Genomic DNA, 26,508 nt, shown 5'->3' with positions numbered 1-26,508 from the left:
TTTGGGGTGGGTCTTTCCACCTCAATTCTCTAATCTAGAAACTTCTTCATAGACAGGCCCATGGGTGTGACTCCTAGGTAATGTTATAGTTTTGGTTGTGAGCCATCTCTCCAGCTCTCCTAGGTGATTTTAGATCCTCTCAATTAATGATCAATAACTAAGCATGTGGTGGCTGTCATGCCAACTTGCCTCAAGTTACATTCGCCCATGCAGAGAACCGCAAACGAAGGCAACTGATCTGGGAAGAGCCACCCCACGTGTGGCACCATGAGTATGGGCCTGGCTCTAACAGAGGGTGCGGCTGGTGGAAGAGGGACCTTTCCTCTTGCCATCAGCCTGTCGCTGCTGATTCCTTAGCTGATATTTGAGCCAGCGTTTCCAGGCATCCATCCCTAAAGAAAGCAGTTCTCCAGGACCCTTCCATATTTTTGGCTTCTGATTGGGATTGCTGAGGCACCAAGCGACTGAACTACCACCCAGTTCTCAGATTCTCCTGTTGTTAATATTTCAAAGTAAGGTAGTTTTGTAAGTTTCTATCAGTTCTTTCCTCTAGAGAGCCCTGACATGAAATTATGAGACAAGATGCCACTGAGTTCGTTTCCTGTTGGGCATGGGGCCTAGCCTTAGAGAACTTTGTTTTCCCAGAGACACTCCCTCAGAGAAAACTAAATCTTCATTTGCAAGTGGCTATCAGCTGGCACTTGCTTCTGGTGAGGGCCAGGAACATGTGTCCACTTCTCCTTTCAGCCCCAGGACCCACCAAATTCCATTCTCAATTTATTCAGTGAAATAAGGACAATGTGACTTAAGTGGTGAAATTTTTATATACAGAAATGATCCAATGTGAAAAGTTTCAGACAAACAGTCTTTCTTTCCTGTTTAAAGCCTGGGCAACCCTATGAAGGACGAATCAAAGCCTTAATGCTGGTAGTTTTCCAGTCAATAGGTACTGCACTTAGATCAACACAAGTAAATAGACGAGAAGTCTCTTTTTCAACCCTGATCCAGGCAACCAGTCTTCAACTGAGGAACAGGGCAGGTGTCACTTCCTAAAGCGTTTGAAAAGTGGGTGCACGTGCTTGGTGGAAGCTTTGCTTCGGGACGAATGGTACTCCATATACACAGTGTCATCTGCCCCAGACATAGAGCTCATGGTACCAAAGCGCCGGGATGCCTGTGGGGAAGAGGCAGAAGTCAGGCTAAGGTTAATTTCCAAAGGAAGGACCCTCTTACGACATTCACAATCAAATTCAATAGAGTGTGTGTGTGTGTGTGTGTGTGTGTGTTTATACACATGTGTGGTGCTGGAAATTGAAGCCAGTGCCTTGTGCATGCTAAGCAAGCAAGCTAAAACCCATACATTTTTTTAAAATAACACTCTCTGGGCTGCTGGTGAGCTGGGTAAAAGCATTTGCAATGTAAACATGGCAACCTGAGTTTTATACCCAGAACCTACACAGAGGCACAAGGAGAGAAAAGACTCCAAAAGTTGTCCACTGACTTCCATAAATATGCCCCCTACACATACAAACACACATACACTTACGCACATAAATATACAAAATAAATTGTAAATATCCTTCTGACCACTTTCTGTGTCTTAGGCACTGTATATAAACCACCTTCCCTGACCCTCACAACAATTATAATCTTAACTTACAGAATAGGAAACTGAAGCAAAAGAGGTTGACTTGGGCTAGCTCCAACACATAAGAAAAATAGGACTATAACACTGCCCAGGCACTCTGATGTAACAACAACAACACTAGCTACAAGGGCTCCCTTAATGACAACTGTTCAACTAAACCTTTTTTTTTTTTTTGAGACAGGGTTTCTCTGTGGTTTTGAAAGAAAGCTGTCCTGGAACTAGCTCTTGTATACCAGGCTGGTTTCCAACTCACAGAGATCCACCTGCCTCTGCATCTGCCTCCTGAGTGCTGGGATTAAAGGTGTGAGCCACCACCACCCAGCAGAACTTATTATTTCTTTTGTGGTTCTGGGGTCAAAAAACAAGGCCTAGCACTGAACATGCCAGCCAGACATGTTGTCACCAAGCAACATACTCAGTCCCTACAGATCTTAAGAGTTAGGGTGGACTGAGGTAGAGAGGTAGTTCAGCAGTTAAGAATATTGGCTGCTCTTCCAGAGTAGGGTTTGAATTCCAGCACCCATTGGAAACTCACAACTGTCAATAACTCTAGTTCCAAGGGATCTGATGCCTTCTTCTGGGCCCCATGGGCACAAGGCACACATATGGTACACAGACACACATGCAGGCAAAACACTCATACACATAAAATAGATAAAAAGAAAGTTAGAGTGGGAATCTCCTAAAACTCCTAAAACTTGATTTGATGCAAGGCTTTGAACCAATGGGAAAACCAGGAAATCATGACTTGACTCAGCTCCAATACCATTGGCAAGTTCTGAGTGTCTGTAAAATTGGGATGACCAAGTCTGTTCCAAAGACAGGTGTGGAGCTGGGGAGGGAGGTGCACACCTTTAATCTCAGCACTTGAGAAGCAGAGGCAGATGATCCCTCTGAGTTTCTGGCCAGCCAGAGTTACACAGTGACACCCATCTCAAAAACACAAAACAAAGTAAAAACAGATGGCTGTGGACAGTAACCACATAGGTCAGGGGTCTGGCCCAGAGCCAATCTGTACAGGCACCTGAGCATTCACACCATGTCCTCCATAACCTCATCTCAGAGGACTGATCCAAAGGTCACCTTGGCACCCTGGACTAATAGGCAGACTGCCTGGCATGAGAAAGGTCTTGGCTGGAGGTTGCTAGCATCTGTCCAAGTGGCAACTGCTGCTTCTTTCCCATCTTGCTCTAGCTAATGCTCACTTTTGGCTTTAATATCACTGAATCTCAGGAACTGGAATTTCTGGAACAGCTGATTCAGTTTCTCTTCTCTCCTTGAAGGGCCAGATAACACTCCTCATGATGCACTCACTGACTTCACTCTGTGCCCATGCCTGGGCCCGGCAGGTGCTCACTAATGCATGTGAAAGGCTGAGTCTTTTCAGGGAACTCTAGGGTTTTCAATGCACTGAAGCTATGGTTTGAGTTCATCAGCACACTCATCTGGAAGGCTGAGCACTCTCACTATGGAGGAAAGCAAGGTGAGCCAGCTAACCCCAGACCAACAGATACAGCACTTACCAGGTCCAGAGCCTGCAAAATTGTCACCCTGGACCCTCATATTACCAGGCTGTCATAATAACAGACAGGATTCTAGTCACTGTTGAGGAAAAACCCTCTGGCTGATGAAACATTTACAAGGGACCCTCATTAAAAGATAATGGGGTTGTTTCTTCAGAATTTTTAGTTTTCCCCCAATCCTACATGCTCACATATCATACGCTTGTGTGTGTGTGAGTACATGTGTGAGCGTATCATGTAGTACACATGTGCCCGTGTATAGTGGGCATTCTACAGAAGGACCTTTCTCTCTTCACTCACCTGGCCAGATCTAGAGCCAAACTCCCCAGCCACCACCTCTTCCTCTGCATCCAGATCAGTAGCTGCCAGGACCTTCTGCAGGAGCTGCTGCTGTTCCTCTTTGGTGGAGAAGGCCAGCTCTTCTTCCTCCATGCCAGCTAGCTTTGTGATCACCTACAGGGGCAACAGCAGACAGACTGTTGTTCTCACTTCCAAGTCCCCAACTGCTTCCCGTCCCCTCTTCCCAGCTCTACTGGTCCAACTAGAACTTAACTACTGGTTCAAGACAGAGAATAAGGAACTCCAAATGTGTACACCAGAAGAGCAATCTTTGGCAACATTCCCTTGCATTTTCCCATCTTGCACTAGGAATGGAAGGAAACATGGAAACATGGAAAGGTACACACAAAGATACTCCAATGCCACCAGGCATCCTGGGCTTCCAGCAAGTTATTCATACAAGATGTCAAGACCAGGGGTAAGAGCACTGGCTGCTCTTTCAGAGGACCTGGATCGAGTCCCCAGCACTCATATCTATAGCTCCATACCAGGGAACCCAAAACCCTCTTCTGGCCTCTGTGGGCACCGAGCATACACATGGGACACAGACATACATGCAAGCAAAACACTCATACATATAAAGCAAATATTTAAAGATAATTGACCAGATTTTCTCTCAGAAACAAAATGTCCTACCCTCATGTCTGTGGCTATGATAAAATACCCTGACCAAAAGCAGCTGTGGAGGAAGACAGGTTTATCTGACCAACATTCCAGGCCACAGGCCATTACTGATAGAAGTCAAGGCAGGAACTCAAGGTAGGAACCTAAAGGCTGGCCTGCCTGCATTAATTCTGACCAAGGAACTCACTTCACAGCTGAAGAAGTGTGGCAGGGCTGTTCTTCTGAAGGCTAATAATGGAGATCTCACCCAGGCTTACAGAGACCAGTGAAAATGTATCTCAAATGTGCCAGTTCCTGTTCTATTTATTAAGAGCACACAGACACATACATTAAGCAGATACTGGTATTTTCTTTCTTCATTGGTATTTTGTTTCTTTACTGTGTAATGTAACATCAACTGAGATAACAGCAGTAGTTAAGAGCTGTAAATCTGTTACCACTTTTGTTATGAAACACTGAAAAACTCAGCAGGCCTAAAGGGATTGCCATCCATTCTAAAAACGAAAAAAGACACAATGTGTGTGTGGCCATACATGGACAGCTGATCATTTTACGGGGAGTTGCTTCTTTGGAACTTAAGCATGGCACAAGATGTGACTGGGCGTCAAGCTGACACAGGGTGGGCCTGTTGCAGCTAATCTTGGTTATCAACCTGACTACAGCTGGAATCAACTAAAAGGCAAGCTACTGGGCACGCGAGTGAAGGACTTTCTTGACCTAATATTATTTGAAGCTGGAAGACTCACACTAAATCCAGCACCTTCTATAGGCAGCTCAGATAAAAGGGTGAGGAAAAGGGAAACTCTCTTTTTTTTGGCTTGCTTGCCCTCAGTCGCACGTTCATCTCTCCTGTTTCTGCAGCCAGCAGTATTAAATAGCTTATTCAGAACTTCAAAACAGACTGCAAACCAGCAGCTTTCCAGGGATCCTGCAGGCTGTCCAGGCCAGACGGAGACTGCTGAGACATTCAGCCTTGTCTCTAGTGTGAGGCAGTCATGAAGGGACTACCCAAACCAATCTAATGAATGCCCCTTTGATAAACACATTTATTACATCAGCTCCTTTCATTTAGAGAACCCTAACACAGGGACCCACGTATAGTATTTTGCAAATTAAGAACTTGGAACTTGGCATCCTAATGACATCCTATTAGTAAGCCACAGTAGGAGTTTTTTGTTTTGTTTTCTTTTCTTTTTTGCTTCTGAAAACATTCCATTCATCTGTCAAGAACAGAACCTTGGATCAGGCCTCTGCAGCTAAGGAAGACCTCTCCAAGCCACCCGAAGGGGCACACCTAAGAAGGAACCTCAGGGGTTCAGACTCGCAGTGACTACAGGACTTTGGTACCTCAGAACTGCCACGCTAGAACAGGGTTACCCCGGCAATTTACAGGCACAAGAGCGCGAAGCCTGCCTGAGTGCTGTCCCAGGATGGGGCCCTCACCTTTGTCACAGCATACTCAAAGGTAAACAGAGACATACCTTAAAGCTGTAACCTTGATCCACTAAAAATCTCTGTCGCTTGGTAGAGTAAGCCATTTCTTGCGTGTCCTGAGACACCAGTGAGTAGAAAAAGGCATTGTATTCCTCGGCAACCATCCCTATAGGAAAAAAATGAGAAGCAAAGGAAATCCACACCAGTCACTGGAACGCCAGGTTCCCAGCTGGAAGCAAGCACTGCACCCAGTGTGTAATCACCCTGACTGGATGGGATTTCATCCAAATTCACATTCTATCTGCACTGAAGATCACAATCAAGTGAGTGAAGAAACAGGGCTGAGGATGTTGCTCGGCAGCAGAGTGCCTACCCAGCAAGCTCCAAGAAGGCCCGGGTTTGGTCAGCATCACAAACATAAAAAGACACAATGAGGACAATCAAGATGGTTAAGTGGATAATAGCACATGCTGCCAAGCCTGGTGATCCTAGTTTGATCCTGGGAATCTGTTAGAATGACCATCAAAAGATACAGTGATTGGTCTGCAAAGGAATGCAAACTCCTAAGTTCCTTTTACGAATGAGGGTTAGTATAGTGAGAGACCCTCAAGGGCATGGCTGAGTCTCAAGGTGTGCAGGGAACCATGGAGTTGGCCTAGCCTGGCTGGCTTGAGAGGCACTCGTCATGGGTTTTTCAGGTTAGAGTCCATGGGTCCTCGGGCACAGTGTTCCTTCCAGTTGCTGAGACTGATGGACGCCCTCAGGGAGCTTGAAGGGCACCTTGTGTTTCTCTGTATGTTCCCTCAGCAGTCAATGAAGTGTGGAAACCCGACAGTACAATTAGTCTTAGACATTAATCTTGTATACTCTGTAGAGCTGACAAACATCATTGTATCTTTTGATCTGGGTAATTACGTTATATTCTGTTTCTGATAAAGGTATAAAGTCTGACTGTCCTCAATAGAAACGTCACACACAGCCTTACTGGTGCTGTGGGCCCTCTAACTTGCCCTGCTTTCCTTCCTCGGACACTACCAGGTGACCTTGGCATGGTAAGTATATGCAGGCGCTTACAGAGGTGGAAGGGAAAGCCTTCACACAGAAACACTACAGTACACGGTGACAGAAACATGAGGACTTAAAGGTGGCTTCCCTTAAAGCCTGGAGAAGAACTTCAGTGAGAGCAGGAATCAGAGAGCCAGCTCTCATGGAGAGGAACAGCAGTGTGGAGGCCAAAGGAGCCTCTTCAGAGAGTATTGTTCATCTCCACATTTTATTTCTTTCTCCCCTCCCTCCCTCCCTTTCTTGGTTTTTGAAACAGGGTTTCTCTGTGTAGCTCTGGCTGACCTGGAACTCACTCTGTAGACCAGGCTGGCCTCAAATTCACAGAGATCCATCTGTTTCTGCCTCCCAAACTCTGGGACTAAAGGCATGTGCCACCATGCCAGGCTGTTTTTACCGGTAACTTCAGTTCCACTGGATCTTAATACCCTCTTCTGGTCTCTTCAAGGCCAGCCTGGTCTACAGAGTGAGTTCTAGGACAGCCAGGGCTACACAGAGAAACCCTGTCTTGAAAAGCCACCAAAAAAAAAAAAAAAAAAAAAAAAAAAGCCATTTAAAGACACCATGAAGAGCATGGATCCCTGTGCCATGAGAAATAATGAAGACTTTGACTTTGGACTCTGAGCTCTGCTTGAGGACTTTCCCATTAAGGTCTCCCTGTAACGAGTACTGTTTTTCCACTCGCCGCCAGTCTTGTCCCACGGCCGCGCCAGCCCCAAACAACACACAGAGACTCTGCATTCGATACAATCTGCTGGCCCGGTCACTATTTTCTTATCGGCTAGCTCTGCCCCAATCACCAACCCATTTCTGCTGATCTATGTATTTCTCCTACCGGGGAGCCGGCGGCATACTGCTTTCTCCAGGCTCTCCATCTTGACTCTCCATCCTGACTCTCCTTACTATTTCCTGTTCCTCCTTGTCTCCTAGTCCCTCCTATCTTCCTTTCCTATTGGCCAACGGTGCTTTATTATTAACCAGTATGAGAAACATATACAGAATGACCTCTCCCATCACTCCCCTGCTCCTCTTACCCTATGTGGTCTATGTGGTGAGAGGCCATCCACCAGCCTGTGGCAGATGAAAGGCAGCCTTACCTTTTTTGGCTCGGAGAACCCGCCCCAGTCTCTGGGCTTCCTGCCGTCTGGAGCCACCATGGGAGGAGATCTGAATGAGGACATTTGCTTCGGGCAGATCAAAGGATGTATCACCGACCTACAGAAATAAAGCAGCTATGAGTTTGGGAGTTTTAATATAAGGAATAGTAAGAACAAAAGAATATCAACTAGTCCATAATTTCAATCTCAAATTCCTATAGTTCTAGGGATGGAGTTAGGGCTTCAGGCATGCTAAGCATGTGCTCTCCCACTAAGCTACATCCAGGAGAGCGAGGCACTGCCCTGCCAGCCTGCACCACATACCTTGGAGATGAAGATGGTATTGATTTTGGGGTTGTGCTTGAAGTTCTGGAGAATCTGCATCCTCTCTCCCTGGGATGTGGGCCCGTAGATATAAGGTCTAGAGAGGAGCAAGGAGTTTTAGAAACATCACAGAATCACACTCTTCCCTTGAGTTGACTCAATCAGGCATCTGGTCACACTGACGAGAAAAGCAAGTACACATGGGATATTAGCCATTCCAGCTTGCCCAACTAGCCCTGGGACCATACAATCTAGTCTCAATTCTAACCCCAGTTCTCACTTAGCCTGAAATGTTGACTCATTGGTCTTTGGAGTCCAGTTCAGGGCAGTTAGAAACCTCTTTTCTACATCTCCTAGCCTCTAACCCTGACTATAGACTAAAGACTAGGTCTTTCCAGTTACTGGGACAAGAATAGAGACCTTTAGATCCCAGGGAGTTCTTGAGAGCTCACAGAGATAGGCACATCCCATATTACCAATTGGAAGGGGATTTGGAGGCAACTCAAAATTTTCAACTCTTACTTGTTCAACCGAATGGCATATTCTTTCAAGGCAAATACATTGTCAGCAAAGACAATAATTTTGTCATTCCGACGTTCGTGGAACTTGATCAGAAACTGGCAGGCTCTGAATTTGTTGGGATTCATGGTGTACAGCAGGATTCGTTTCTTTGTTTTGATTGCCACATACTCCCGATAGAACTCAGGAGACATTGGGCACCAAACCTAAGATACAATAAGAATAAGGGATAAGGTACCATTTTCCAAAACAAAACATTACACCATTAAGAACCTTTGATGCTGGTTCATTTAGCAGAATTAGCTTAGCAAAAAACTTTCCAATTCTAGTGGCTTCAATGGCTCAACAAGCAGAGGTTCTTGGGTTTGCAAAGGTCTAGTGACCTGAGTTTGACTCTCAGACTCCACAAGGTAGTAAGAGAGAAACAATCTCTAAAAGTTGTCCTCATCCTTCAAAGCCAGCCTGGTCTACAGAGCAAGTTCCAGGACAGCCAGGGCTGTTACACAGAGAAACCCTATCTCAAAAAAACCAAGAAGCTCCGAGGCAAAACATGAATGAATAGAAACAGGCTAAATTAAGTTATAAGAGCTAGTGGGACAAGCCCCATAGCTAAAGCCGAGCATTCATAATGAATAAGTCTCCACGTCTTTATTTGGGAGATGGTTGGTGGCCCAAAGAAAACTCCAACTAAAGGACAATACAAGAAAGGGAAAGGAGAGGGATAAATAACACTAAGGATGTCTGAAATGGCAATAGTGAATTGTTTTATATTTATAACAAACTACATAAGATATACATCTAAGTAAGTGTATGTGTATACACACACATATGTATATATTGCCTGAGGACGAGGTTGCATAGAACCAGAAGGTGACACATCATCTGCAAAGGCAGGGAAATAATGAATAGTCCCGCCCAGCCGGGATGCCTGTGAACCACGAAGACACCCTACATGTGCACAGTAAGTGGAGCTTACATCATGGCAGTAACCAACAACTGTAATTGGATTGAAGGTTCACTACATAGGAGGGAAACCATGCCTAGCAGTGGAAATCACAGCCACCCACCCAAGGCTAGTAAAGTTGTGTAACTTAGAGGACTTACTGCTGCTACTTTCCTAAACCAGTGTAACTTCTAACCAGGTTCTAAATATCACCCCTCTACCAACAGTTAAGTGCAGTTCTCACTTACCAAGGGTCTTCTTTTTGAAGTAGACAGAGACTGTTACACACAGTCACTGGTCACAAAGCAAAGAACAACTGACTGTGGTGTCCCAAGCCCTGAATGGTATTATCTACAACACAACCCTATCTATACCTAAGGCTCAGCAACATGGTGGCAGGGAGGTAGAAAGATTGTAAGAGGCAGGGAGGTAGCACAGCTGCTGTGAGAACTGTGTCTTCTATACATGACAGGGGCAGGGAAGCTGTACCCATGATATCTTAACAATATGACTACTTAAACAAGACCTGACAAATGACATCATACATGGGGGAAACTCATGCTACTCAATCCTCAGATGAAGTGCTGTAAGCAATTAAGGACTGCAAAGAGAGGGAGAATTAGTCTTTCTTGGAGATAAGTCCCTAACTGGTTATTCAATATTGAGTGGTAAGTCCTAAAAACACTAAAATGATAAGCAAGTTCTATTTATTCATACACACACACCTCAATAATAATTAGAGAAAAAGAGGTCATGAATTTTAGAGGGATATGTGGCTGAGAGGGGTTGGAAGGATTGCAGGGAGAAGAGGGAAACAATGATGTAATTATAATTTAATTTAAAATAAAATAGTGGCTGGAGAGATAGCTCAGTAGTTAAGATTACTAATTGCTCTTCCAGAGGACCTAAATTTGATTCCTAGAACCCACAGGGCAGCTGTCTGACTTCAGTTCCAGGGAATCCAGTGCCCTCTTTTGGCCTCCAAGGGCACTGCATGCATGTGGTATACAAATATGCAAGCAGGTAAACATTCACACAAATAATTTTAAAAAGAAAAATACTCAATATTGAACTGGTTACTAACAAAGATTTTTAAATACAGTCATATTTACAGAATTATATTCATGGTGCTGCTAGTGTGAGAAACCAGAAACCCCTCCACTTATATCACCACATACAAATCAGTACTGCTTGCTATAGAAATTGCTCCTCCCACCTTGGAAGGCCAGCAGCACATCAGACTCTTGGGAAAGTATAAAGCCCTCTGCTACTATGCTACTTTGCAGCATAAGTGTTAGAGGCTTTCATTTCTCCCTGTTCCCTGAACACCAACCCTCACTCATAAATTCTAATAAATATATTTGTTTATTTGTTTGTATGTATGTATGTATGTGAGTGATGAACCCAGAGTCTTTCTCATACATACTAGGCAAGAGCTTTGCCACTGAACAAGTAACAAACCCCTTATAAAAACAATTTAGTAAACAGAATGTCAGTCAATATTAAAAATGGTTTTCTACTGCTAGGTAGTATTTAGTTATATATCAAGTTGGGATACATCATATGAAAGACTACTATACAGTAATTCAAAGGAATGAACTACAGCTACATACATGATCAAGAAAATACTGCGGGGCTGGCAGGATGGCAGGGCACAGTGGATGTGGTACTTGACAAGTATAACACAAGTTCCATACCAGTAACTGCACTGTTAATGGTGGTAACAGACACAACTAAATGGGAGGGTTATTTTCCACACATTAAATATGTTACAAGTTTCTCACACTCATATCAGTAAGAGATGAGTCCCTTCCTGCCTTTTCACAGAGGCTACCTACTCTAGCTATTGAATGGCAGTCATGTTTGTGTGCTAAGATGGATGCTTTTGTCATTCATTCAAAGGCTTACCTTTGACTTTGGACTTTAACACATACCTGTGCGGGTATTCACTAGAAAGCAGTATTAAAAAATGTGTTCTCAGGAACACCACCATAAGGACCACTCGATTTTCTTAGGACTGTGGCACTGGAATTAGTTCGAGTGGTTGCCCGCCTAGACCGCTGCAGCAATCCTTCAGGGGAAGGGTGGACAGAGTACCCAGGAAACGATCACAGAGAAGCAGAGAAAGTGAACTGTGCAGAGGCATGGTCTGTACTGGCTTACTGACTTTACCATATGGCAGAGACAGGGTTCCACTGCACTCTGCAGTGAGGTATGGCTCACCTCTCAAGGTGACTATGGTATGCATGCTCATTTAGACTGGGTCTTGACCTGCTTGTCTGACCATGAGGAATTTATCAACAGATTCCTTCCACTCCCATGGGAGGAGTCCTTTCTTCACATACCACCCAGGGATGCAAATACCTCAGCACACTGGACTTTGGCGATGTACCCATTGTTCTGCAGCTCCATCCAGTTGGCTTCATAAAGTTTGGGCCCAATCAGGAAATTTAAGTCAACAATTTTGTCATCTTCCCGAACAAGGGTTGCAGTCAAACCCAGCTTACAGTGGGCCTGCACAATGGTCAGCACTCGTCGGAACATCTTGGCTGGGGAAACAAAGGGAACGTTCACATCAGCACTTTCTACACTAAGAAGGTACCACACAGAGCTCAAAATTTGGCACTGGTCAATTGCACTGTATGGGAGACCCTGGGACTAGAGAGCTGAGGTCTGGCTCCAGACAAAAACAAAGTAAGAGTTATTTCATCATGCCCTTTAGACCTGTCCAAGAGATAGAAAGAAGAACAAGGGACAAATGACTCCAAGGAGTTCCAAGTTTACAAATGACATCACTCCCTAACAACACTGTCCAGATTCCAGACAGCAGCAGGAAATATGACTTGACTCCAAGCCACACAAATCATTCATCCTGAAGCTGGGAAGTGGGGGCAGAGAGAAAGCTGGCTCTGCTCTATTTCCTATCGTCCCCTCTCAAACCAAAGAGCAATCAGCTCATGACAGTGACAAAGCTCAGCCACCAGTTTGCCTAAGCATCCTACTTACCTGGCTCCCCTCCTAAAGATACCAATTACATCAAGCGTGGTGGTGCATGCCTTTAATAGCACTCTGGAAGCAGAGACAGGAGGATTGTTGAGAGTTCGAGGCCAGCCTATTCTATATAGTTAGTTCCAGGACAACCACGACTACAAAGTGAGACCTTGTCTCAACAAAACAAAACATCCAACAATACCAATGAGACTTACTTTCGTCAACAAGCAACTTTCATTTTCTTCCTTTGTTTTATTATAATTCCTGATTTCATCAAATAAACACATAAATGGGAAACAACTTTTTAGAAATCTTGCGTGCATATGCTTGTGTGTGAATGCAAGCACCACATGCTATATCACATGTGTGGACATTAGAAGACAACTGCAGGTATCCATCTTCATCTTCCACCTTGTTTGAGGCAGGGCCTTTCTGTGGTGCACTGCTGCATATACCAGGCTAGATGACTAGTAGAATCCACTCCCCATCTTCTACAAGACCAGGGTGCTAGGGATACAGATATACTCTAGCAGACAGCTTTTACGTGGGTTCTTGGGAACTGAAATCTGACCCTCCAATTTATAGATTTCCATGGCCACAGCTCTTAAAACTTTTAACACTTTGGAAGAAGATTAAGATGTTTTAAGTCAAGAGACCAATGAGACAGCTCAGCAGGTAAAGAAAGATACTCGCTGCCAGGCCTGATGACCTCAATTCAACGTCTGGGACCCGTGTGGTAGAAGGAGAGAACCAACTCGTGGGGACCACCACGCCCCTGACATGGCATACACATGCCCTCCCTGAAAGTAAATATAAAATTTTTAAATATTTTGGGCTGGGCCACACATTTTAAAGATAGCCTATCCCCACCCCCACAGGGAACTGTTAATCTACTTCTCAATAAAACCTGGCTTGCCTTTCTAAAGGAGGAAAAAAAGTGTTTGAGTCATGGAGTTGGAGGTGTAGCTCACTGGAACAGCATATGTGTCATATACATGAAACTCTGGCTGCAATTGTCAGTATCCCTTTCCCCACAGAAATATGATGTGGGATGCCCTTCTGTATGCTGTATGTTTTATTACCATTGGTTAATAAGGAAGCTGATTTGACCAGTAGCCAAGCAGAGTAGAGCCAGGTGGGAAATCCAAGCAAAGATGCAGGGAAAAAGAAGACGGGGTCAGGGAGACACCACCAGCCACTGGGAAAGCAAGACTGAGGTAATAAGTCATGGGCCTGGCAGTGATAACACAGATTAATAGAAATGGGTTAATTTAAGTCATAAGGGCTGGTTAGTGAAAGCCTCAGCTAACAGGCCAAACAGTTTGTAATTAATATTACACCTCTGAGTGGTTATTTGGGAACTGGCAGGTAGGAGAGAAACTTCCAGCTACACACATGTGAGTCATGCTTGTCTTATAATTAAAGATGAGACCAATAATACTTCAAAAAGAAATGCAATTGGAAGATGAAGAGTTCAGGATATGCCAAAAGACAAATTAAATACAAGAGCCACAGAATAATAGGATGATCAGACTTCAAGTAAATGGCCAGTTTTAAATATCACACACTAAAACAATTTTCAAAAACTTACACGTGATGCCAAAACACAAAAGGATGCACAAGCAAATAAAAAGTAAATGACAAGGTTGTCTTTGAGCAATGATTGCTGGCCCAAAAATATAATAGCAAAGGAGCCCAGGCTTCCCTTATTAAGAGGGGCATTCGAGGCCCAGGCAACAAGAACACAGTGTGGGCCTGGGAGACAGACCAGAGACAGGGACAAAGGACGACTTGGTCTGGATTTTCTTCAAATCTGCATCCCTCTAGACCATCTCTGGCATCCACCACAACTGCCCCAGGTCAGTGAGACATGCTGAACTAAGAGGACACTTCAGTCACTTGGCACAGCATCCCATAAGCCTGCCATCACCCCTCTGTCAACAGAGACCATCACCTGGCTTCTGCTGTCACAGAAGAGTCTGCCTTCTCCTTGAACTTCATATAAATGGAGTCACCTCCTCACTCTGGGTGGAGCTTGCATCACTATCTAAAGTTCATTTGTGATAACTCAACTGTACCTTTGTATGTTCATTGCCAAGCACAGTGCTGAACTTTAAACTAAACACTTGTTAGAACAGTAGAAGTAGTTGGGTGGTGGCTGCACATGCCTTTAGTCTATGTGAGGCTGGCGATCAAATGTAGAGGTAAGCACTGTACTAACTGAACTATCCTGTTCATTACAACACAAATGTATTAATAAACTGTCCCAACAAAGTTCCTTTTAAAAGACCAGCAAAAGAAAAGATCTCTAATCTTTTGAGATCTCAAAGATGTAGCACTCTGCCAGACCTGATGTAGTAAAAGTAGGATGTCAGGAAATTAACTGATTTGTTCACTTTTCTATTTAATAGCATCTCTTGGGGCTTGGTTGCTAATCAATAGGGCTTGCAGTGTTATTAGTTCATATTCTCCTGTCATAGTGAAATGCAATTAAAGTCCAAGATGAGGAAGTCCCACTTGTGTGGACTCTTGTGAGAGCCTCACCACAGACAGCATCAACACACATGCAGAAAAAAGCTCCCATCAAATCTGGAAGGTGTGCTCTCTTTTATAACCACCTGCTCTTGCAGGAGCTAACTGGCATCTCAGGAGAACAGAATTAATCCCTTTTGCAGGTGATATATGACCAAATGCCTTCTCTTACAGAGTCTACCATCTTTCAGAATGGCCTCCAACATATGAAGTCTTATGAACTCATATGAACAGGGTTTCTCTGTGTAGCCCTGGCTACTCTGGAACTCAGAGATCTACCTGCCTTTGCCTCCTCAGTTCTGAGATTAAAGATGTGCACCAACACCACCTGGGTCAATGTAGGAACTCTATGAGACACACTCAAAGGCCTGAACTCAAATCTTGGTTTCACTTTTACAACCAGAGACAAACCAGTGATGTGAACCAGACCAGAGAACAGAGATCACACTATGAGCTCTATCCTTATCACCTGACACTAGGTTCGCACACACCTGAATTTGAGATCTCTCAGTTAAGAACAGCAGCACACATTAAGTACACTCTCAGGAAGAATGTCTCAGCCCTCTCAGGCTTCATACCCAGCCTTAAAGGAACACTGCAGAACAATCTGAGACTCATTTATAAGATGTGACTTCCTTCCTACAACACACCATTAATCCTAGCAGACCCAATACCCATACTCTTTAATGTTGAGTTTCTAAATTATCACAAAATAAATGTAACTCTAGGGAATCAGTTCTATGGATTTTAATTTAGGTATAGAATTGTATGTCTACACCAAAACCAGGACACAGATCAATCCATCACTCCCCCAAAACTGTCTACTGTTGTCCTTTAGGGTGTTTTCTGCCCCAGGAACCACTGGCCTGCTCACCAGCATGATGATACACAAGTTTCTTTCAGCACCATGCAACCTGAACCTCATAAGAGCTTTCACATGTTCATTCCTTTTTATTGCCAAGTTGTGTCCCACATTTAGATGTGCCATAGTCTGCTTACCTAAATATCCCCAGGTGACCACTAAATTTTGGAGCTTATGAATAGAGTTGCTATGGAAACATTCAAGTATAGATATTTTTAAATAAATCTCTTTTCATTTCCTTAAGAGAGCCAAGAGCGGTACAGATGACTGTGATTTTATAGTGAATGTCAATCTGTCCTACAGAGCAACCATCCACTCTGCCATCCCTCTGTTCTAAAATCCCCTCTGCACTGGTCATGACAGTGTTCTCATTTTAGCCACTCTATGTAGAGTAGAGTAACTGTGGCATCTTGTGTTTTACTAGTCATTTCCCTGGTGGCTAATGATGCTTTTCACCTTTAGTGCTGACATAGCATGTGTATATCCTTGCTAATGCCATTTCCTAACATTGCTGTAAGTACCTGAATTCAACAGACAACGAAAATCAGTATGTCTAAAGTCTAACAGACTCCTGGCTGCCCCTTGTAAGCATGCTGTTTCCAAAGCTATTCCCATTTCAGTGAATGTCCTGCTGCCCTTCCTTCACTCAAACCAAAGCCTTAGTCTCACCCCTGATTTCGTCTCTTTCTGCCCTCCACACATAAGCCACATGGGATCTCTGTCCAATCAGATTATCTTCATCTTACTGTGTTCTCCCTGGCTCAAGCCTTTTCTTGGGACTCCTTTCACTGCTCCCAAGTGCTTATGTTCAGCAGCCAGGGTGATTCCTATGGTAAGTCAGTTCAGGTCATCCTGTTACTGATCTTTAGATGGCTTCTTACTCAGAGATGAAGAATATAAGCCAGATCTCCACCATGGCCCATGACGTCCTAAAGATGCTCTGACACCTGCTTCACTGCCAGCCTTGACTGCTCTCAGAACTTCTCTGTGGACACTTGGTTGCCTTAAGTTGTCTGAACATACCAAGTTCTTTTTCTTCCTTGTCTACAAGTTTTTCTTCCTTCCTTCCTTCCTTCCTAGAGGCAGGGGTTCTCTGTGTAATGGTTCTGGCTGTCCTGGAACTAACTCTGTAGACCAGGCTGGCCTCAAACTCACAGAGATTCTGCTCTGCCTCCAAAGTGCTGGGATGAAAGGTGTGTGCCACCACCACCCAGTACATGCCAAGTTCTTTATCACCAAAAGGCCAGTACCCCTACTCAAAGACGTCCAATCTCTACCAGACTGTCTATGAACACCTCTATTAATCCTCAGACATATACAGACCCTGGAAGAGCTTTCATCATGCAAAAAGACTCAAATGGTGGGCGGCCCATTTTCAATGTTCTGAATGTTTTCTGTAAAAAAACGACTCTCTAGAGTAGAAGAATCTTCACTTCAGACCAGGGCTCTTCCTTAATCTCTTTTCGAGGAGGAGCTGCCCAGCCAGGCATGCTGACTCATATCTAACAGTTACTCAGGAGGCTGAGGTGAAGGTGTGAGGTCAGCACCAGCCTGGGAAACACAGAAAGATCACATCTCCAAAACTCAAAAACGAGAACAGTACAACACCACCAACAACAAAAACTCAAGAGATCACTTGCTTAGAGCACTGTGCATCACTAAAAGGAACACATCACTGTTATGACACAGATGATCTATGCAAAGTGAAAGATGATAGATAGAAGAAAATAAGTACTGCACTGTATCTTTTATATGAAAACTCCCAGAAAGGGTACATCTGGAACAGTGGTTCATAATCTGTTCGCCTTGATCCCTTTGGGGTTGAATGACCCTTTCTCAGGGGTCATATATCAAATATCCTGCGTGTCATATACTTACATTGAGACTCATAATAGCAGCAAAATTACGGTTATGAAGTAGCAACAAAAATAATTTTATGGCCAGGCAGACAACTTCAATCCCAGCACTCAGAAGGCAGAAACAGAGGGATCAATGCCAGCCTGGTCTACAGAGCAAGTTCCAGGACAGCTGGGGTTACACAGAGAAATCCTTTCTCCAAACTAGTAATAGTAATAATAATAACAACAAAAACAACAATAATAATTTTATGATTAGGGTCACCACAACATGAGGAACTATATTTAAAGGGTCACAACATTAGGAAGGTTGAGATCCAATGATCTCAAGTCAGAAAGTAGCATAGGCTGCCTCAAAATGCAGAAGAAAATAAGGACTGACTACATTAGAGATTCAGGAGATGTTCTAAACTAGATCATGTTTTTTACAGCTCTAGGAATTTACTAAGACCTGTTGGATTATACTCTTATAATGGGTGACTTTTACAGCAAATAGATTATAGCACTGAGCCTGTTTTAAGAAAAAGATAAGTCTTCAATGGGAAAAGTTGAATTTATATAACATACTGACAACTGATACTTTTGTCTTCATGTAAATGAACACAGCATTGTCATCAAAGGTATGTAGTGCTCTTGGGTCAGTTTCCCAGGACCATAAAAATGGGTTAAAGGTTAAGTTTCAACAGTGAGAAGGTGTAGGAAGGAAGAGACCATCACTCTCGGCTCCGAATGTGTACACCTACCTCCCAGCTCCATCCCATCAGGCTGAATGACTACTTCAAAGCTTTGCCTACCAATGAGTAGAATATACAGAAGCCACTTGCAACCCCTAAGTGGAAGTCAGCTTTTGTATAAACAGTAAGCCTCCACACCTCCTTACCTGGAATGGTGTGCACCTCGTCAAGGATCATGAGGCCCCACTCCTGGGTTTTGAGCCATTCCATCACTCTCTCAGCCTCCCAGGACCTTTTGGTGGTATGGCCCAGCATAGAATAAGTGCTAATGGCAATTGAGCAGCCAATGGGCTTGTCCTTGGCATCCGATGTGAAGCGGCAGATCTGGCTATCATCAATGGTTGACCACATCTTAAACTGTGCTTTCCACTGCTCCACAGACACAGCTGAATTGCCCAAGACCAGGCAGCGCTTTCTGACTGTGCATGCAGCAGTCACACCAACCAGAGACTTCCCGGCACCTACAAGCAACCGAAGAGTGATGCTAACCAACAGCAGACTGAAACAAAGGTCAGGCATGGACAGAATGACTCAAAAGGACTGGAATCTAGACAAAATTCATATACCAGCCCTCACAACCAGTATCTGTAAGGCATTTCATAAAGAGATGACCACTTGGACTTGTTTATGAGAATTAGCAGAAGCAGGCATGTCTGTAGCTCCTTTACGCATCATACTTAGAATGGTGAAAATGATACACCAGCAAAGTGAACAATACTCCTTTTACTGCCACTGACTTAAAGAAGGGAAGGCTGGAACGAAGAGCTTTTTGTCCATGGTTACATGCACAGCATACATTGTAAGCTGTCATTGGACAGCCTTTAACTAACAGGACAGTCAAGGCTCAGGAATGCACTAAGTGTGTATGCTTCTGGCAAAGAGAGAAGATAGAGTTCTTTGAATTACTTTAGTATCGCTTTCAATTAGCAGATTTAGGTGAAAAAAAAATCAAACTGTTCAAAAATGATTCTGACACAATCTATGAAGCTTTATGAAGAAAATTGAAGGTAGAGGGCCATCTCTAGAAAGTGTGTCCAGGGTGGAGTTCCCAGGTGAATGTGTGTGGCCTCTGGCTTTGAACCTATGTAGACCTGATACTACTTATAACTGCAAAGTCTGACAGAGGGGCATGCATATGTGCAAGCGTGTGTGTCTGCTGCCTTTCCTCAGCCTTGCATACCCATTCACAAGCCATCAAGAACAAGCAACACTTGTGGCGAGGTAGCCTCCAAGTTCAAGACTGACTCTCGAAGTAAGGAGCCGTGCTGTATGTTCAGCAGCACCTGGGCAGCATTGCTGTGTGCTAATACAATACACCATGCTCCAGTTTTCTTCGACACCTCCAGAATCAGTCAAGGCTTCATAGGTTCCTTAGCCAAGTCATTTAAAGTCATTCTCATCCCCAATTAAATGAGCTCAGATATATCCATAGGGGCCTAGACTAAAGGCTGCACAGAGCAAGCCCTTCAATAAGTATCAGTCAAGCCTGGAATCAGGAAGTGGTCTGACCTTGGCCATTTACAGGCAATGTGCTAGCAGGGGAACACACTGGGTAGGGCAGGTGGCAGCTACTACAAAGATGGAGCCACTTTCACTTGGGCCTCCCTTACCACAGGGAAGAACAATGACTCCAGAGCGCGCTCGTCCATTTCCAAACATCTTCCGCAGGCTCTTCTCTTGATAGGGTCTGAGCACAGCTGTGGGCTTCAGGTCAATGTTGATATCTGGGTTGAGAGAATCATTCCGGAAGTCATATTCTGCCAACAGAGGGTACTCTAAGTAGATGCAGCGCTTCTGGAGCTCCTCGATCATTTCCTAGGAGCCAGCAGGAAGGACGTTTGATAATCTCAACTACAAAAAGTATTCAAGACAACATTCAAAAAGGCCTCATGATCAAAATCTAGAGTTTTATCTGAATGAATACAGTTTCAGGTTAGCACAGAAAAGTAACATAAGTTAGGAACACGGTCAAAACAAATGTTTTTGTTTAGTTGGTTGTGTTTTTCGACGTCTCATCTAACCCAGGCCAGCCTTAAATTCACTGTGTAGTTGAGGATGACCCTGAACTGTTGATTCCTCCTGGCCTCAACCTTTCCAGGCTGAGATTACAGATATATACTGCCACAGCCAGTTTATGTGGTGCAGGAAACTGAACCCTGGGACTTACATATGCTACGAAAGTTATTCTACCAATAGAGACACAACATTGGTTGCCTCAAAGTGGACTTTAATCAGAACCAAAATGGATCCAGTGGAAACCAGCCTCCTAGCCCAAGGAAGGACATTCAGGAGACTATCAGGGCCCACACTGGTAAGAACAAAACTGTAAACTTACAAGAATCCCTTTCTTTTGGAGTAGAGGTTGCTGACACAGACTAGACTGGTAAACAAACCTGTTTAACTTCAAAGGAGACTGTCTGGGTCTCTTCTTCCTCTTCCTCATCCTTGTCCATTTGCTCATAAAATTCAAACAGGTCTTTGGGGATGTCAGATTTGGCCTGTGGATCTACCACCTGGGAAGTAGAAGGCCCGCCACTACCTTCTGTTGTCTTAGAAATCTGTAAGAGAAAGATAGTCTAGGACTCCACAACACTGAACCTTGCTATCAATCATGAATGGAAGCTGTAAGGGGCAACAGCAGCAGGGCAGCTAGACTGCCAGTTCTGGCTTACAGAAAGAACTAAGGTCATAAATTCCCAACACCCCCCCCCTCCCTGAATCCAGGAGCTCACGCACAGCAGATCTGCTTGTGAAAGTTTCTGTGATGAGTTCTGTGGCCTCCCCCTCAGCATTCCTCAAGCGACATTCACGGATCACAGGGTCTTGAAGAAGATGCTGGATGACATCAGGGTGGGAACTCTCAACAAAATACCTACAAGCAGGGAAGGAGGGAGGTCCCTAGGAGCCAGCACACCATTTCCAGAACATTCTGCAACTGTAATTCAGTTAGATGATCTGAAAATTATAGCCTCATAACGACTCTTCCCACCCTTTTGAAGATAACAGATTTTGAAAATAACAGATAGGAGCTACGGGCAAAGAAATAACATGCAGAGAGTCATAAGAGATGCTCATTTTGAAGTTATATTTATTGTCCTGTCTGCAGCAGGAGTGCAAACAACCTTATTAGTGAAATTCTCCTAAATATTACATGTTTGCAGCTGGGAAAGGCATACTGTTGAACTCATCATAAATGCTTAAAGCTAGAGTATGATCATTGCTGTTGTAACCTTCTTCTTTGAAACATCTACATAAAACAACTACTAACTCTACCTAGGTAACCAACACTGCAAATTTTAACTTCTGGAACTCTTGTTTCGTTTTTGTTGTTTGAGACAGGGTTTCTCTGTGTGGCCCTGGCTGTCCTGGAACTCACTCTGTAGACGAGGCTGGCCTCGAACTCAGAGATCTGCCTGCCTCTGACTCCTTCCTGAGTGCTAGGATTAAAGGTGTTGATGACCATGCCCAGGTAGGATTCTTGATTATCAGCTGGAGGAAGTTAACTAGACTACAGGATTAGAGAATCCTATCCCTTCCCATACCCCCTCAATTTTCCGTCTTTGTCTCAAGTAGAGTCTGAGCCCAGCCCCTGCCCTTGGCCCTTCCTCCTCTCTGGCATGCAGAGTGCCTCCCACCTCCTCTTACCTGTTGTGCTTCAGGACCAGCTTGACTTTTCCATAGCTGACAGTACACAACTGCAAGCAGAGAGAACACCAAACAGGAACTCAGTTCTCAGGACTTATCATGCTTTAGCACAGACAAGTGAGGAGCTGAGTGTGCTTCAGGAAAACCCATATGCAGTCACAGGTGCCTAAAGGGAGCTTTTTTCCACTGACCTCAAGTTTCTAGAGACAAACACCTTCCCCTCCCGTCTAATTCACATGCCTAGATTTTATTTATAATAAATAAACACTTCTAAAAGCCAAGCAAACAAAAAAAAACTGTTGTGATTTCCATTTTGTTTTCCCCTGCATGCCCACAGCCCCCATCCTGATCTGGAGGCTCATCCTGCCTCACCAGAAGTCATCAGGTACACAGTGAGCACTCAGCAGTACTTGCTACACAAGGCAGGTTCAAACATCATAAATGCTTAGGGCTTTCCACCAATGTTCTCATTTCCCAACTAAAAATTTAAACTTTTTAAACTGGGCAGTGGTGGCACACACCTTTAATCCCAGTACCTGGGAAGCACAGGCAGGTGGATCTCTGAGTTCAAGGCCAGCCTGGTCTATAGAATGAGTTCTAGGACAGCCAAGGGTACATAGAGAAACCCTGTCTTAAAAAAGAAAAAAACAAACAAATAAATAAAAACAACAAAATAGCACAAACCCCCCCAGCTCTTTATTGGCAAATGAACTCAGGACCATGGAGCTATACCTCTAACCACAGCTGCCTCTATTTTTAAATCATAAGACAAGATCCTGTAAACTTACCAGCTTGGCCTTAAACTTTCAATCTCCGTCCCTGGACAGCTTGAATTAAAGGCATGTGCCACCATGCCCAGCACAATGTAAGCTTCATGGTGACAGGGAACACAGTTTAAATCCTTTCACATCCCCAATCTGCTAGCAGGAATCCCATCATTTGTGTGTTGGCAATGATAGCTCCATACAGATTCTGAGATGCCCTCGGCCACCACAGCATGGCCCCAGCACCATCACCCTTGTAGGCAGCTTCCCACCAAGGCTGGGCCTAGCCCTGGTGATTTCTCCTTCTATATCACAACAACAGAGAACTCTGCAGAGCTCCAGAGCGTTTCTGGGAGTAGATGTCTCTGGTATTCTTCTGCCTCCAGATGTTAGCCAACGGTAACTGTCCTAATATTCACTTATGTTCAACTGCTGTTCCCAAGGAACCCTCCTTACTTCCACATTTGAAGTTTTGACTTTCCCTAGTAGAATTCATTTACCATGGGTCTTGAGTTAAGTATTTAACCTTAAATGGAGCTCACTACCTGTAATAGCCAGTCACCAAAAATCCCTACAACAAGGAATACTTTCTCAGAGTTCTAGATGTTCATGCTCAATGGACCAGGACCAGCTGATTGAGATTGTGGTCAGGTCTCCTGACTGGTAGATAGCTACCTTCTCTCTACTTAGTCCCATGAAGAATGAACTTATGATAACTGTATTAAGACAAGTATCTTTCTGATTGGGAGGTCTCACTCTTATGGCCTCATTTAAGTTAACAAATACAGGTACCCGAGGTTAGGATATATGTATGTATATGTGTGTGTGTGTGTATTCATATATTCATTTATATATTTATATGTATATATTCACACATACATATGTACACACACACAAACTTTCAAATGCAGTCTATATAACCACCCATTCAGACCTGTTTCCCCAAATAACTCTTGCTAGAATGGACCTGAAACATAACCCCATGGCTAGGAGCAACTCAGGGGAAGTATAGCTTCAGCCAGAACCATGGCTGGATCCAAAGCATCAGCAGCTAGGCAATAAGCTATTGTGCTACCAAAGGAGATACAAACCAGACATTTTCAAAGCAAAATACAGTACCTGAATACACCACAGCACTTATCAAGATAATCAGAATTGCTAGCAACTCACCTTAATAAACTGGATAATACCATCAGGGACTCCAGTCTTACTGAGCTTTCTGAGGTACTCAGTGATGTCACTGGTTTGCAGCCCAACACTGACAGCTGCATAGAGGGAGTAGGCAGTTAGCTTGTATTCGTGTACATGAGTAGGCCTGCACACTGGCTCTGCAATTGCCACCAGGAAATCTTGGGCATATTTGTAAACCGGAGAGAAGGCTTCCAAAAAAATGTGGCCATCAGGAGCCTAAAAACATCAAGTAAACACAATGGGCAAGAATATTAATGAGCTGCAGAGACCACTAGACTCTCATACCATTATCAGAAAGGATGAGCTGTCCAGTGCTAAAGATATTCTTGCAGCCAATCTTTCAGGTCCTATTACTTTAATTAGACACAGAAGAGCAGACAAAAAAGGTTTGCAATGTTCCAAATACAGAAACCTCCCCTAACTTACTATTCTCAAACTGCCTTTTAGAGACAATGAGTGTAGAACATTATGTCAAGCAAACTCAGCTACCAAATACATGCCTTCCATTAACTTGAAAGGGGGCCAAAGAGATGGCTCAGTGGTTAAGATCACTGCTTCTCTTGCAAAAAAGCTGTGTTCCATTGCCTATAACCATGAGATGGAAGAGGTGGATGGGCAGGCAGGCAGATGGGGGGTGGGTAGGCGGGTGATCGCTGGCCAATCAGTCTAGCCAAACCAGGGCTGGGCAAATCGGTGAAGAGTGACTGAGGACAACCTCCTGACATCAATCTCAGGCTCTATAAGCACCCCATGCGCACACCTGCACAATGTACGCACATATACCACACACACAGAGAATAAGTAAATACTATTTGTACATTTATTGATTGTATGTGGTATATGTGTAAGTGCATGCATGCCACAGTTCCAATGTCGAAAGTCAGGGGACAACTTGCCAGAGCTGGCTCTCTCCTCCTACCATGTGGGTTACTGGTACAGATCAGGTCTCACTGTTCACCTGCTGAGTTACCTGGCTGGTCCATAATGCTATTAGGCAAATGGCATTCACCACTGTGAGGTGGGCTAGGGAGAACTGGGGAATGCCTAGGTCACACCAGCTATTCCAATGTGCACGTACAGTTGTCTCCGCCAGCTGCTTCAAAAAAGCAGCGCTTCTGACTCTTATAATTTAGAGGTATGATAATGTCCAAGATTTAGCTGCCACACAGACTTTTCGGCCATGCTTACTGTAAGGAAAAAGGGCCAGCTAAAGAAACACACCCTGAGCAGAGCCAAGGAACACCCGTTAGCACTGCAAGAAGAACCAAAGAAATGCACCCTGACCCTGAAACCTGGAATCAGAGCCAGCGAAAGAAATATACCCTGGTCCTAAAATTAGAGCCAAAAGGCCAAAAAGGACCAGTGAAAGAAACACACCTGGGCCCTGAAACCAGAGCCAAATCTGACCCTAAACCTGTGCAGAAATAACCAATTTTGAGCACCAGATCTAGCCAGTCTGAGCTCAGGGACTGAAAACTGATTTCCAATCCCTACCCTGGAAATCTCCCTGGAAAAAAACCCACCCCTAAGGATCCCTATTTAAACCCCCATGTTTGTCAGCCTGTGTCTGTTCAGCTTGCTCTTCCTGGGTTCTTCCCTCCCAATGAATCTCTTAAATGAGGTTTGGGTGAGACCTTGTCTCTGAAGCAGAGAAGACCCTGGGCTGTGCGGAGCAGGGCTGTAACACTTTTCGCCAGGGAAATGTTCCCGTGGCAAAGCGAAGTTGTTACACTCTGCTCTCAGGGGGACTGGAGTCCAACTGTAACAACTTGGCTGCGGAAATCCCTCTCCTGCCCGAGCAGAGCTGATACAGTGGGGAAGCCTTTCCTGAACTCTAAGCTGCTACGCTGACTGTGACCTATGGTCCATCCCTGTCCGTCCCATCCGAGCCACAGAAATGCTTACACTCACCACCCAAAGGGGCCTGGAAACATGGTCGCTCTTTAGCGGCATCTGCTGCCTGTAGTCCTTGGCTCCATATTCATCCAGTTTGGTGCCGGACTCGTCCACCTGTTTCCCGGCGGCTGAGGGCACCGCCTCCTGAGAGTCGTTCCCCGGAGTGTCGTCTTCGTCCTCCTCTTCCTCCTCATACTGCCTCTTTTTGGACTTCTTCTTATCTGCGACAGAAGTGAGCCCAGCAAGGTCCTAGGATTCCCGCCGCACTGCACAGGGGAACTTTACGTTCTCCCGAACCGGCGCTGCGCATCCCGGCATCCCCCAGGAGTCCCGCAGACGCCTCCCACCCTCGGCCCCGCGTCAGTCTCCTGGACCCAACAGACCGTTACAAGGAGTCCTTACCGCGATCTACTCGGTCTCTTTTACCCATAACGGCTCCAGGACTAGATAGACAGCCACACCACACGGCACCGAGTAAACTCCGGAGGAGTTACTTCAGAGGAACTTCCGGTCCATGCCGGAAA

The 26,508-nt window shown here is 44.6% G+C and overlaps 1 protein-coding gene across 1 annotated transcript; it reads right to left on the bottom strand.

The window, feature by feature from the left end:
• Positions 1 to 878: 878 nt before the first annotated feature.
• On the bottom strand, positions 879 to 26,508 carry Ercc3 (ERCC excision repair 3, TFIIH core complex helicase subunit). Its single transcript, XM_051202307.1, has 15 exons — positions 26,387 to 26,508; positions 26,000 to 26,205; positions 24,068 to 24,304; positions 22,134 to 22,183; positions 21,225 to 21,360; positions 20,882 to 21,046; positions 20,099 to 20,303; positions 18,635 to 18,949; positions 11,878 to 12,062; positions 8,574 to 8,776; positions 8,052 to 8,148; positions 7,728 to 7,845; positions 5,616 to 5,734; positions 3,472 to 3,624; positions 879 to 1,174 (listed from the first exon to the last, which is right to left on the bottom strand). The coding sequence occupies exons 1-15, from the start codon at positions 26,412 to 26,414 to the stop codon at positions 1,043 to 1,045; spliced, it is 2,349 nt and encodes a 782-aa protein (XP_051058264.1). The 5' UTR covers positions 26,415 to 26,508; the 3' UTR covers positions 879 to 1,042.

The sequence above is a fragment of the Phodopus roborovskii genome, unplaced genomic scaffold (genome assembly GCF_943737965.1).
Source record: "Phodopus roborovskii unplaced genomic scaffold, PHOROB, whole genome shotgun sequence".
In the NCBI taxonomy this organism is placed as follows: Eukaryota; Metazoa; Chordata; class Mammalia; order Rodentia; family Cricetidae; genus Phodopus; species Phodopus roborovskii.
The sequence above is the reverse complement of the archived record's forward strand: the minus strand, read 5'-3'. Positions and strand labels throughout refer to the sequence as shown.

Bases quoted from the DNA above. Each gene is read 5' to 3' on its own strand.
- Ercc3 (XM_051202307.1), bottom strand. From the start codon at position 26,414: ATGGGTAAAAGAGACCGAGTAGATCGCG. The intron at 20,304-20,881 runs GTTTGTTTACCA...GCTGGCTCCTAG, and splicing joins TCTCCTTTGAAGTTAAACAG to GAAATGATCGAGGAGCTCCA. The intron at 5,735-7,727 runs GTAAGGCTGCCT...TTTTTCCTATAG, and splicing joins GGTTCTCCGAGCCAAAAAAG to GGATGGTTGCCGAGGAATAC.